At 35.9% G+C, this 13,056-nt stretch overlaps 1 protein-coding gene across 2 annotated transcripts in view; it reads left to right on the forward strand.

Moving 5' to 3' along the window:
• Positions 1-13,056, forward strand: part of LOC121410182 (E3 ubiquitin-protein ligase CHFR-like) — a 41,849-nt gene that overhangs the window by 8,537 nt on the left and 20,256 nt on the right. For both annotated transcript variants that reach the window (XR_005969286.1, XM_041602096.1), the window contains exons 2-7: positions 1,233-1,326; positions 2,087-2,132; positions 8,199-8,265; positions 9,013-9,096; positions 9,934-10,010; positions 11,527-11,605. Coding sequence is in view for 1 of the 2 variants with exons in the window: in XM_041602096.1 (XP_041458030.1) it covers positions 1,233-1,326; positions 2,087-2,132; positions 8,199-8,265; positions 9,013-9,096; positions 9,934-10,010; positions 11,527-11,605 (447 nt within the window). In the remaining variant the exon portion in view is untranslated. The remainder of the gene's footprint in view (positions 1-1,232; positions 1,327-2,086; positions 2,133-8,198; positions 8,266-9,012; positions 9,097-9,933; positions 10,011-11,526; positions 11,606-13,056) is intronic.

Here is a 13,056-nt window from a genome sequence, read left to right on the forward strand (position 1 = left end):
CCTCCCGGCTAGGCTGCCTTTAGAATCCAATGGCAATGTCATGAACCTCTGATGTGTAGATCTAGCCAGGGATGCTCCTAGAGAGTAAAAATCATTTGCTAACATGTGCTTACTCTCCATGGGCACGGAGCCAGGGATTGTTCCCCATCATTGGGGATACCGCGGTCAATGACGCAATTTACACCTCTGAGATTTCTAACAAACTTTCCCTGTAAAAGATCTCGCCCTAAATCATGTAAATGGGCTAACTTCGAAGTAAATTTAGCATCCAATGTCATAATCGATTATGAGAGCAACAGTGTTAGAACAAGGCATCACACTTTAGTTCATGACATAGGGATTCTAAAGGTAAGCCCTAACTTCATTTCCCACATTTATCTGTTTATAGAATGTTAATTTCTTTTTCAAACAAATACATGTGCATGTACATCTTATTCATTTAAAAAATGAACCAAATATATATTTTTTGAAGATGGGGAAAAAACTTGCTGATGTTTATGTATTTGGAAAATAAACCAAAAATATATTTTTAGAAGATGGGGAAAAAAACTTGCTGATGTTTATGTAGCCAGCATGCTTTCTTTGTTACATGTAGTAGCTTTAAGAGTACATGTATCTAAGCTACTAGACCCTTATAGAGGGTGGCAGACTCTCTCTTGATACTTAAGTTGATATCCATGTAACAAATAATATCTATTTATATATTTTTTCATGCATGTTCACAATGAACAATGTAAAAGAATACACAGATAATATATAAAAATATAAAGAACACAAGTGAATAATGAACATAGAAAGGTGTTGCAACATAAGCTACATTAAAAGCTTGATTGGTTGAAGCACCTTTAAACTGGTATTACATCAAAGAAAGCAAAATAAAAATGTAAGAATAAGGAAGAGTGGAAAGAAAGAGAAGAATATGAAACTGATAGACTGCCAATATATAACAATTCATAATAATTCAACAAAGTTCAAAATTCTTAATCTTGTATGTAAGCCCTCCCTATCTGTAATCTGTATTGTAACAATGTAACAGCAGCTTCTATTATTAACTGCCGTCCGACATGATTACGACAATTTTGAAGCAGGCCCGTGAGCACCTCTAATGTTAATGGGATATTTAAAGAAAATAGTGTGTTTGTTTGGGTGAGACTATGTGCTGTCTTGTGATAATAAGATATCTGGTCGCATGTCAAATATTACAATATGATTTTTTCATTTCGTCTACATAGCCTGTGACCTGTCAATGCCGGATAATAAATTCATATCAGGAAGACATTGCAATCTGTCCAGGAAAAACAATACTATCTGGCTGGAGGATACAAGGTTGGTCAAATTCAAACTGTATTTCATTTTGGGGAAGTTTGTAGGTCTATATTGACTTGGTCTTCACGATAGTCTACTACCACATGGGCTAACCGACTTGGTCTATCAATTTGGGCTAAATGTCTTTTGGTCTACAGGTATACTACACTTGGTCCACTATTAAGCTTAATGCCCAGTTGGACTACATGTAATTTCCACTTTGTTCCTATTGACTTGAGTCATAATTTGTTCATCTTACAATACTGATGTTTAATAGATCAAGTGGATATTAGATAAAATGAACTGAAAATTAACAAAAATAGAAAATGGACTATTATATGAACTGGTGGGTGTTTCATAAAGCTGTTCGTATTAAAGTTAAGAGTGACTTTATGAACAACTGGTGAACCTTTCTTACGCGTGTTACCATCGCCAATGAATATACCATTTACCAAAAGGATCACCTGTCGTTCTTAAAGTCGCTCTTATGAACAGCTTTATGAAACGGCCCCCAGTGTAGAGGAAATGTGATTAGGTGGTGTGTGGCATTAGACCTAACGGAAAGTAGACAAAGTGGGTGTAGACCAAGTGGCAATTTATTGTTTGTGGCGTATCACAAAGGGCATTTAGGAATATGGCAAAAGTATGTGTCGTGGTGAAGGAAGAGCAATAATCTATTTGTCCAAAACCCATTTCGAAAATTTCAATAAAAAAAATGAATTTTAATCCAGTGAACTTCATTCGAATTTCATTTTCTTTCTTTCTTTGTTTTTTTCTGCAGTACTAATGGTACGTGGTTAAATGGAGTCAAGATTGGCAAAGGACAGGTAGGTTTCATACATAGTATATGGTGAGTGTTTCATAAAGATGACTGTAAGTTACAAGCGACTTTACAAACAACGGGTGATCTTTTTTAATAGGTAACGTCAATGAAAAATCTTGTGTTCATCATTTACCACAAGAATAGATCACCAGCCGTTCATTAAAGGGATGGTCCGGGCTGAAAATATTTATATCTACACGTAAATAAATAGAGTAAAATCCTGAAAATTTCATCAAAATTGGATAACAAGGAAGTTATTGAATTTTAAAGTTTATCAATGTTTCGTGAATACAGTTATATGCACATCATCATGAATATTCATTAAGTGGGCTGATGATGTCACATCCCCACTTTCCTTTTTCTTATGTTATTACATGAAGTCACATATTTCATTTTTTCATACATTTGTAAATGTTGTGTCTCCATTGTGATGAAGTGAGTTGCGGCAATAAATAACTAATGCACTTTTTTGATAATCAGTTGTCAAAACAATTGTTAGTCCTTCGTAGAAATTTTTTTAATAAACCTAATTTCCTATAATTAAATACAAAAGAACAAGTGGGGATATGACATCATCTGCCCAACTAATGAATATTCATAAAGACATGCCTAGAACCGGAAAAGTGCAAATCTTTAAAATGTAATTATTTGTTATATGTAGGGGAAGGCGGGGTAAGTTGAGCATAGGGGCAAGTTGGGCCACCATCCCCAGGCCAATAATGAATGAGTCAGACATTGTGGTGGTGTCATGTATTGATGACCCATAGCATAACCCCTAACCGCACCACATTGTTTTCCACTTTGAAACAAAAAGTAGTTTTTTAGAGGGAAAAGTATGAATTTCAGCCAAAAAAGTAAAAAAGAGTGTGAAATAGATAAGTACTTTATTCACACACACGTCTTTGAATATAGTAAAGACATTATGACAACATTGTTAGTCCAGGTATGGATCTTCTTGTCATAATCTTTTATATGATGGATGCATAATAAATGTGTGGATACAAAATTATCGCACTAAGTTCGGACTGGGGTAAGTTGAGCCAAACAGCATGGGGCAAGTTGAGCCATGGTAATTCTTATAATGTATCTTAAAAAACAAACAAACCATAAAAGTCGATTGAAATGCAGGCTGAAAGGAGCAAATTTACATGACTGCTCTTTTCCGTTTAAAGGATGTTAGTATTTATAGAGAATTAGCAAGTGAAAAGACTTCAAACAAAAAATTGACATGCTGGTTCTCCCCCCATACATTTTATATGTAGTTTTTGTGGCTCAACTTACCCCAGACGGTGGCACAACTTACCCCATATATGGGGCAAGTTGAGCCATTTGACATTGGCTTTTTCAAAGGTCACGATGACTTTCAGTGTGGGCGTAGAAAGTTATATGTAGGTGAAAAACATTTCCCAAGAATCAAATTTAAAGGCAAGGTACTTATTTCTACAATATTACTAGTCATATCAATTCTAACATGCAAAATGCAAAAAGTGTCACAACTTACCCCGCCTTCCCCTACATGTATTTGTTATCCTATTTTGAAAAAATTTCCAGCATTTTGCTCTGTGTATTTTACGCTATTTCTTGAGACATAAATATCTCCAGCCTAGACCACCCCTTTAAGTCACTTGTAACCTACAGTGTATAAATAGCTTTATAAAACATTCACCTGTTTTCATGTGCAGTCTAGGTTACCCCCCCCCCACACACACCCACAAAAGAACAATAATGAATATAATGAATACAAAATAAAACAAAAAAATATAAATTTTAATAAAAATGAAATTAAATTTTGAAAATGAAATTAATCAGTAAAGTAATGAAGACATAAGAACATAATAATGATGAAAGTAGAATAATAAAATGAAGTAAACAAGTTGAGTAAAGAAGATGCCTGAATTTGTTTGAATACAAAATAAGATATCATCTGAGATATTTTATTATTATTATTATTATTATTATTATTTATATACTGCGCTTTTCCCAGAATGGCCCAAAGCGCTTACAAGAAGAAAAGGAGATTATTACAACTATACAAATGAAAACGTACAATCCTAAAAATCTGGATTGGAAAAAAGAAAGGTTTTAAGTCCCTTTTTAAATGAAGGAACAGATGGTGATTGTCTAAGAGTAAAAGGTAAGCGATTCCAATATTTTGAAGCGGTTATGGTAAAAGTCCTATCTCCAGCCAGTTTCTTAGTGATTTTATATGTGAGACGGAATGGGTCACTGGAGGCTCGTACATTCCTGCGAGGGGTGTATAGGGTCAAACAATCACGCAGATATAAAGGTGCCTGCTTATTGAGAGACTTAAAAACTAACAAAAGTAACTTAAAAACTATACGATGTCGTATGGGAAGCCAGTGTAACGATTCAAGGAGTGGTTTAGAGAAGTGAAATCTTGTTACTTGATAAATTATTCGAGCTGCCCAATTTTGAAGCCTTTGAATGCGATCTACTTGAGTAACAGGAATGTTAGAGAGAAGACCATTGCAGTAATCTAAACGGGACAGAACTAGAGAACGAATTGCATTGTTACAGGCAGATTGAGTAATATATCTTCTAATTCGAGAAATATTCCTTAAATGAAAAGTTACAGTAGTGCATATTTGAGAAACACGGTCAACCATTGACATTTCTCTATCAAAAATTACACCAAGATTTTTAACAGTAACTGAAGGGCTTATGGATATATCGCCGACTGTTAACTTCAGATCTGGCAGATTGCGTAGACTGTGTGGAGAGGCCGCTATGAAGAATTCTGTTTTTGAGTCATTCAACTTCAATTTATTAACTGTCATCCAGTTTCTAATATCTGAGATACAGTTCTGAAGTCGAAACAGAGCGACAACTAAATCTCCTGGGATTTTCGGATTAAATGAAATATACAATTGGGTGTCATCGGCATAAAGATGGTAGTTGATACAATGATGTGTAATAATATTACCAACTGGTAGGGTGTATATAGAATACCCGATGGGGCCTACTACCGAACCTTGCGGAAGACCAAAATCAAGGTTAGTGGGTTTGGATAGTTTACCAGTAATGTTAACTCTGGAGGACCATCCTGTGAGGTACGACTCAAACCATGACAGAGCTGTAGATCTCACACCTATTCTGCTGTAAAGACGAGATAAAAGAATTTTGTGGTCGATCGTGTCGAAAGCAGCAGATAAATCTAAAAGTGCGATCAAAACAACTCTGTTACAGTCAAGGGAAAACATGATATCATTTTTAACTTTAACCAATGCCGACTCTGTGCTATGATGCGACCTGTAAGCAGATTGAACAGAATCAAACATATTATTGCTTTCGATGTGTTGAACTAGTTGTGAACAAGCTGCTTTTTCGATGAGTTTAGCAAGGAAGGAGAGATTAGAAACTGGTCTGTAGTTTGAAAGATCATTTTTATCCAAGTTCGGCTTTTTCAACAGTGGTCTAACAATTGATGAATGTGCTCCTAAAGGGAAACTACCTGTAGATAAAGAGTTATTAATTATGTCGGTGATTAATGGCAATAACTGAACAAGATTATCTCTTAGAAGCCATGTCGGAATTGGATCTAACATACAGGATGTGTTAGTGAAATTCATAATAAGCTTGGACACATCAGATTGAGTATATGATTGAAAACTTTCAAAGAGAGGAATAGTTTCGTCAACTGAATCAATAAACCTAGTGTCAGGGACAACATTCAGAGCGTCAATTTCTTCTCTAATCTTCCTTATCTTTTCCACAAAAAATTGAGAAAATTGTGAGCTCAAAGTATATGCTGAGTCATGTATAGGTAGATGACCAGACTTCTTATTCAGAAGAGAATAAATAATACGATAAACTTCCTTACTATCACAAGAACTCAATTTCTCTTGGAAGTAATTCACTTTAGCTACACTAATAACCTTGTTAAGATTATCATTTTGCTCCAAAAATAGTTTTCGGTCCGAATCTAGCCTTGTTGCGCCATTTTCTTTCCGCTTGACGGCGGTGCTGGCGGGCAACAAGTGTAGACTCATTGAACCAGGGAGAGCGCGACTTTGGAGCACAGGTTCTTGTTTTGGGTGGTGCATGATCATCCAAAATTTTAGTGATTTCAACACTATACCAATTAAAAAGTGCATCACAATCATGATCATGTGGTCTTAACGATACTAATTCCTCCAATGCATTCATGAACCTTACTTTGTCTAACTTGCGATAATTGCGCAAGGTCTCTGTAATCAAACTAGGATTGGGCTTCTCCTTTCTTAAGGAGAAATGAATCATGTAATGGTCTGATGAACACATTTCTAGCGTATGACAATCAAATAAGAAAGCATCATCACGAGTAAAAATAAGATCTAAGGTGTGACCTTGGATATGGGTCGGGCCCTGGACATGCTGTACCAGCCCAGCAGCGCTCACAGTATTCATAATGTGTTTGACATCATTCTTTAATGCATTTTCCCAATGTACATTAAAATCGCCCATTATTATTAACTTTCCTGGAATCAGAGAAGTTTCTGTGATAAATTCATCAAATTCTGCAAGGAAATCTGACAGAGATAACATGTTCACGGTTGAAGGAGGGGGTCTGTACACAACAATAAAATGAACTGAGCCTGAGATATCTGTAATATGGGCAAATTCAAAAGTTGAAGAAACGAATACATCATTCTTCTTCTTCATTTTTAATGATGTTTTGAACAATACGCCGATACCACCTCCTCGAGTACTAGAGATTCTGGGATAACTTATGAATGTATAACCTGGTGGTGTACACTCCCCAATCACTACATCATCTGTTTCACTTAACCATGTTTCGGTAATAAACAGCATATCAACATCATTTTCTTGTACATACTCTGTTATCTCGGTTGATTTGTTACGAATAGAATGTGCATTCCATAGACAATTAGACATACATTATTATTGGATTGTACTACAGAGCTACATACAATAGGGACTGCCTTAAGATTATCACAATTGATTTCTCTTGAAACCAGAGACTTTGGTTTCCTTTGCCTTGTTATAACAACCGGTATAGGTGAAGGAATACAACTAGGTGGATCAAGAGATGTGATGTAGCTATCGGTCTGTGTTCTGACTATTCTTTTTCGATCTTTTCTTTCCTCGAAGATGAGCCTGGATGCCTAACTCCTTGATGTTCCTCCATACGTCGGGATGAACCTTTCCTCTGTTCTTTGAAGTTTTATTAACAATCCTTGACAAGTCATAATTATAAGTCATTGGATTCAAATGGGCCCATGCAGGATTGCTTCGAAGCAAAATCGACCTGTCGTACTTAATACGCTCTCTAGTTCCGTCGGAGTTCCGCTGAATAGGAACACTACGACATCTGGTGATGTATTCACTAGTTGGTCCTGGATTAGGACTAACATCGCCAGACTGAAGTATCTTGAGCTGAAATGTCGCAGACGAATTGTAGTAATAAGAAACTCGAAGTTTTGAGTACTTACAGTGAATCTCCTTAGCTGGGTGTCCTGTGTTGTATTCAATTTCACAAGGTAGACTTGCAGTTGACACTTGAAAAGCTAACACAGTGAGAGTGAATAGGCACAGTGTCAATGGCTCCATTGTGCTTCTAATGCAGGCATTCAATAGATAGAAACTGTCCGTTCAAGTTGAGCGACCTTGAATGGTGATAGCTGGACATATAACACACATGTACAAAATGGCTTACAGATTTACAAGCTCAAATCAAAACCATGTACAAGAACATCCAGTAATATCTCATCAATACAAGCAAGATACAGTTGCAAATTTGGCTACAAGTATCCTTGCAAATAACAAACCTATCTGGTACAATTATTAATGAGAAACAATATATGTAAACAGTAGAAATTATACACAGCTCAGAGAGCACCAAAAAACCATGTCAGCCACGCAGGGCGACTTACAATAAACAGGAATTAACAGGAATTAATTGAATAGAAATATGGCATCCAAGCCTGCCGCATCAAGTTTTCCTGTACATTTGTGCATTTCCACATTTTATACCATGTTTAGAAATTGACTGCAAGAGAAAGTAATAATGGTAATCGGCTTATTTTGTATTGAATTTCAACATTTTCAGAAACAAAGATTGTTTCACAGGGATGAAATAGCAGTTGTACTCCAAGAGGGCAAAGAAGGGGCTAGAGGTAAGTAAAATGAAGAAACAAAAATAAGCACAATTTGATAAGAACTGTGATCAGCCTGTAAGATCAAAACAGAAAATCTGTTTGGTTCTTTTCTTTTCATGTGAAATTCTTTCGATATACTATAGCAAAATGGAAGTCACATTTCTGCTTAGTACATCTTCTATGGCAAAAAATAATTCCATTATAGATCAAGTTTGAAACAGAATTACAGGTTTGTTTATTTCCAGAAGTGGAAAATCAGTATCCTGTCTTGTTTTTGTTGTTGTTTTTTTTTTCCCTTGAATAAAGCTGGCAGAAGTAACTGTTAGGGACAGAAGTTTGTTTTTAATGTCAATTTCTCCTTTATATTTGGACGGGTGTGATTTACATGTAGATATTTGGAAGAGTGTGATTTACTTGTAGGTAAAGGTGAACATTAGACATTCTTATTGGAATAATGCAATTATTGCATTAAATTTGTGGGCACTAGTGTCCCCCCTCTCTCTCTCCTTGCTGTTAAATTGTTGGGATCAAGTAGATACAACTTTAATATGGAGATCACAAGGGGCATATTACACAGCAAGAAAAAAGCATATTATTTGTAAAATAAAGCAAATTCAAATAGTCCTGAGTACCTGCCTCTCATTGGTTGAAATTTAACTTGCATTCGATGTTTGATGTTGAAGTTTAATACAACTCACTGAACAATTTAGCTCCTGATCATTAATAACCTTAAACTCTATACTGTTCTATTGATTTATTTCATAGATATAGTTTACCGATATGAAGACGTTGCAATGCTGGAGGCTGAGCAAGAACGGCTGGATCAGACACAAGAAATGGATGACCCAGGTATTCTTTTACATGTATCTCATTGAAAACAATTTTGATAGCATACAGTCTGTATGATTACAGATCTACGTGGAGTTGTGTATTCGATTGTGCATTATGAACCCTTTTTGTGCATCAAGGAATTAATCCTGCAAGGTACCTATTCATTTTACCTGGGTTCAGTGTAGCACAATGTGATCAATTTCTTGCTGACAAATATTAAACGTGGCTTGAATTCAAACCCACGACCCTCTGTTTCATTGTCCAGAGGCAGAACCACTTCATTCTTTCATTAGGACATAAAACAATATACTACCTGGCTTATGTTTATACTGCCCCAGATGAATTGGTACTTAGGAGAAAACCACAAATCCCTGATTATTATTGGCCTATGGGAAAGTTGTCCTTGCCCTTTGTCATAATTTACTTACCGAGTTGCCAATTTGAAATCTACATGTACATAGTCTTAGTGATCTCAAATCTAAAGCAGCTACATGTATAACTTTCTATTGCTTGTCCGATTTCTTTCAAAGTTTCCCCATTCTCTGTAATGTATTTTCCTCTTTTCCAACACAACATTTTATGGCCATGACCGGATTCCCCTTTAAAATACAACTGCGCTCACACCTCTCTTAGTGGCTACATGTACAGTACCTCTCTATAGTTGCAAATTGTCTTTAGTAGCCACCAAAATTGTTTTCCATTCGAAAGAAATATATGTATGTTTGATAGAACCTGACTATAAAGGTCACCTACCTCCAGTAACCAGTTTTCTGGTTCCCTCTATAGACAGGTTTGAGTGTAAATTACTGTAAGGTGGGGTTTTAAGATTGTCTCTTGACTTTTTTTATTGTTCAGATGAAAATACAGAAGATTATGTGTTCGAAGACAAAGAAGATGAAGAAGGGGCTTCCAGGAAGAGGAAAAAAGATGAGGTATGCAGTGCAAAAATTTATATATTCTGTATTTTTTGAAGGATTATAAAAGTCCATTTCATTAAGGCTTACAATTTTGGTGTATAAAAATCTGATAGTTATTGTTCCTGAAAAAGATTATATATTGTAAAAAGTAGGTAGCAATTGATACCAAATTGATTACGGTAGTGATGTGATTTAACATGCCACTCTTTCGCAGTTGCAGAAATGTAATTATTATTGTTCAAACGTATTATCATCAAAGGAAAGATGCAAATCCAATAATAATTGAACAGTCTATATCACCATTTAAAAAATTGTTTTTCTTTCATATATTTTTTAGGGTACATTTTTAACCTAATTGACAAGGGTTTTTACAATTCTGCATTTCTGTCTACAATTGCTTTGACTTTGTGTACAAAGTCAAAGCAATTGTGTTTTCAACCAAAAATCATAAATGTACAGTGTATCAATAATTTTGTTGTTATGTTGGTCTAAATGGACTTATTTTAGGCTGTCTATGATCCCAAAAGATTCCCTGACAAAGTTCATTGAAAACACACTGAAAAACCAGAGGTCGGAAAACAGATTGCATAAAACAGGATGATACATAAGAAATTGATCTGATATCGCAATTTCTTTTTATATACATTTGCTAAGAGACCTACAAAAAGTTTCTACACCAGAAAAAGGGACATTTAGAGCTTTATTTAGGGAGTTGGAACAAAGAGTATGATTTTGCATACAAATCAAATACAAATAATGTTTTTTGCCATAATTCATAAATGTATCTTATTCATGGTCAAAATGAAAGTCCCCTGCAATATCCATTTAAAAGCAATGAAAAACCCAAAGAAATACATACATACACGATTTTGGGTCTGCATGCACTTACAAAATGTTGCGTAATTTCAAAATTGCTTACCCGGGGGTCTTAATTTTGGTCTCAAAAGCTGCGGGAGACCTGAAAGTAAAAGTCAGCGAGCGACACAGTAAAAAAAAATTTTGAGCAGCAGATTTATCGCGAAAAATGTTGATGGGGGTTGAATCAGCCCTCTCCCCAGTCTTCTTAGCGTTAAAGCTCAGAATTGACAGATGATGGGCTAACCCACAAAATCTGGTGTCTTTACTAATTAGATGGGTTGAACTTTTCATACATAAGTTATGACCAGTTTCATACAATGTATGCAGGTCCATGAAATATTGCACCTACTAAATTAATTCTACTGTGCTTACAACTTTGAATTTTATGATTAACCTGCCTGTAGCTGAGCTGCCGTAGTGGCTAAAACAAAGAATGCACCCTATCGGCTACCCATTCACCTTACCTGGGTTGATCAAGGCAAGAGTCTGCAATACATAATACCATTTCCATGTATGTGTATTGACCAAAAGCCGATTTTATTTCAATGCAAATTTTTCCACTCCATTTTGTCATGTTAAAGACACAACTGATGACTTACATATTTTATTGCTATTGGGCACAATGTTAATGCAAGGAGCCTACCACAGTTTTTACATATTTTTTCTTATGAAGGATTCTGATGATGGAAGTAAACCTGCTAAAAGGCTTGAAGCAGGAGAGGAAGATGTAAACAAGGATGATAAAATTCCATGTAAGTTTCATTGAACTGTATTGATTTTAGTAGCTATGTTATGAATGCAATCTCAGTGGAAGAATTCAGGGTGGTCTTTCATGAAACTGTTTATGAATTTCTAAAGAACAACTAGAACATGATCTGAGGTGATCTCAGCTCTACATGGTTACATAGTATACCACAAGAAAGGATCACCAACTGTGTGTAAAGTCTTGCATAACTTGTCAGCAGTTTTTGAAACAGGCCCCAGGGTTTTTTGCAGATATGAATATCTAGTTAAACTTGTAATTTTACTTTTCTTGATTTATATGCATGCCTTTTATTTAGAGGGTTGTGATTTCAGTCATGTTGTGAATTTCCTATAGCAATTGTGGTTGTTGTCCCTGGTTACCTGATAGTTATATTATTATTCCATGACTGGTTGCCTGTTTGAGACACTCGCCTTGATGTGTGAGATCGTGCTATTTAAATGGGGAGGGATGATGTAATCGGGGTCCCTGCATTCATGGAAAATCCTTTGAAAAATTTATGGTCTCGGAAAGTGAGGGAAAAGTCTGGGAATTGGGAAAATTTGTTAAATAAAATCAGGGAAAAGTCATGGATTTGCATTTACATCTTTGCTTTGGCAGCTTTCCAGTATGTCGTGTCTCGCAACTCTCATGGTATCCTGGTCAGAAACGGCCCATATAAATGATATTACATGTCATGAGTAAGATAGTGGGTGGAACTGATGGCTGTGAGGGGAAGTGAATGCCATCATAACGTGTCTGATTTTGGAAAACGTGCCCAAAAGGAAGTCGTGGAAAGCTGCAATTTAGTCATGGAAAAGTCATGGAATTCTGTTTTCAAATTTCTGCAGGGTCCTGTCTTTCAAAGAGTTGTGGTTGATCTGATCAATCACTTCTATGGAAGGCCACTAACATCAACATCTAACATAATTATGTGTTAGGGCAAAATATTTCTAGAAATGACGTATATTCATGCATTCACTGTTTCTTGGACAAATCAGTATGCTTCTCTTTGTTTTCAATGGATATTAAGCAAATTTCCATTGAAAAAATTATGACAATGATGGATTTCCATATATTTGAGATTGATCGGATCAATCATAACTCTTTGTAAGACGGGGCTCAGATGGTCGTCTACTCCTTAACACCATTTTGCCCACCATTGTGCAATAACAATTTGGCCTAGAAAATGTTACTGTGTCTTTAATACCCGGCCAGTTTTGCTCCTGAGATTCACTGGTCTTACCTATAAAGCAAGTGGTATTGCTGACATCTGGGTTCTATTTCTTTAAAGGTAATCCATCCCAGGAAGTCAAGAGGATATTGTTGGACATTCGTGCGCGCTGCAGGTGGCGCCAGCTGCCCATTGACACCAATGTTACACGATACTTACATGCACCTGTCCTGAATGCTACTGCTCTTGACAATTCTCAGTTTGCGTATGGTATAAGCTGCTTTTCG

Source organism: Lytechinus variegatus, chromosome 1 (assembly GCF_018143015.1).
Source record: "Lytechinus variegatus isolate NC3 chromosome 1, Lvar_3.0, whole genome shotgun sequence".
In the NCBI taxonomy this organism is placed as follows: Eukaryota; Metazoa; Echinodermata; class Echinoidea; order Temnopleuroida; family Toxopneustidae; genus Lytechinus; species Lytechinus variegatus.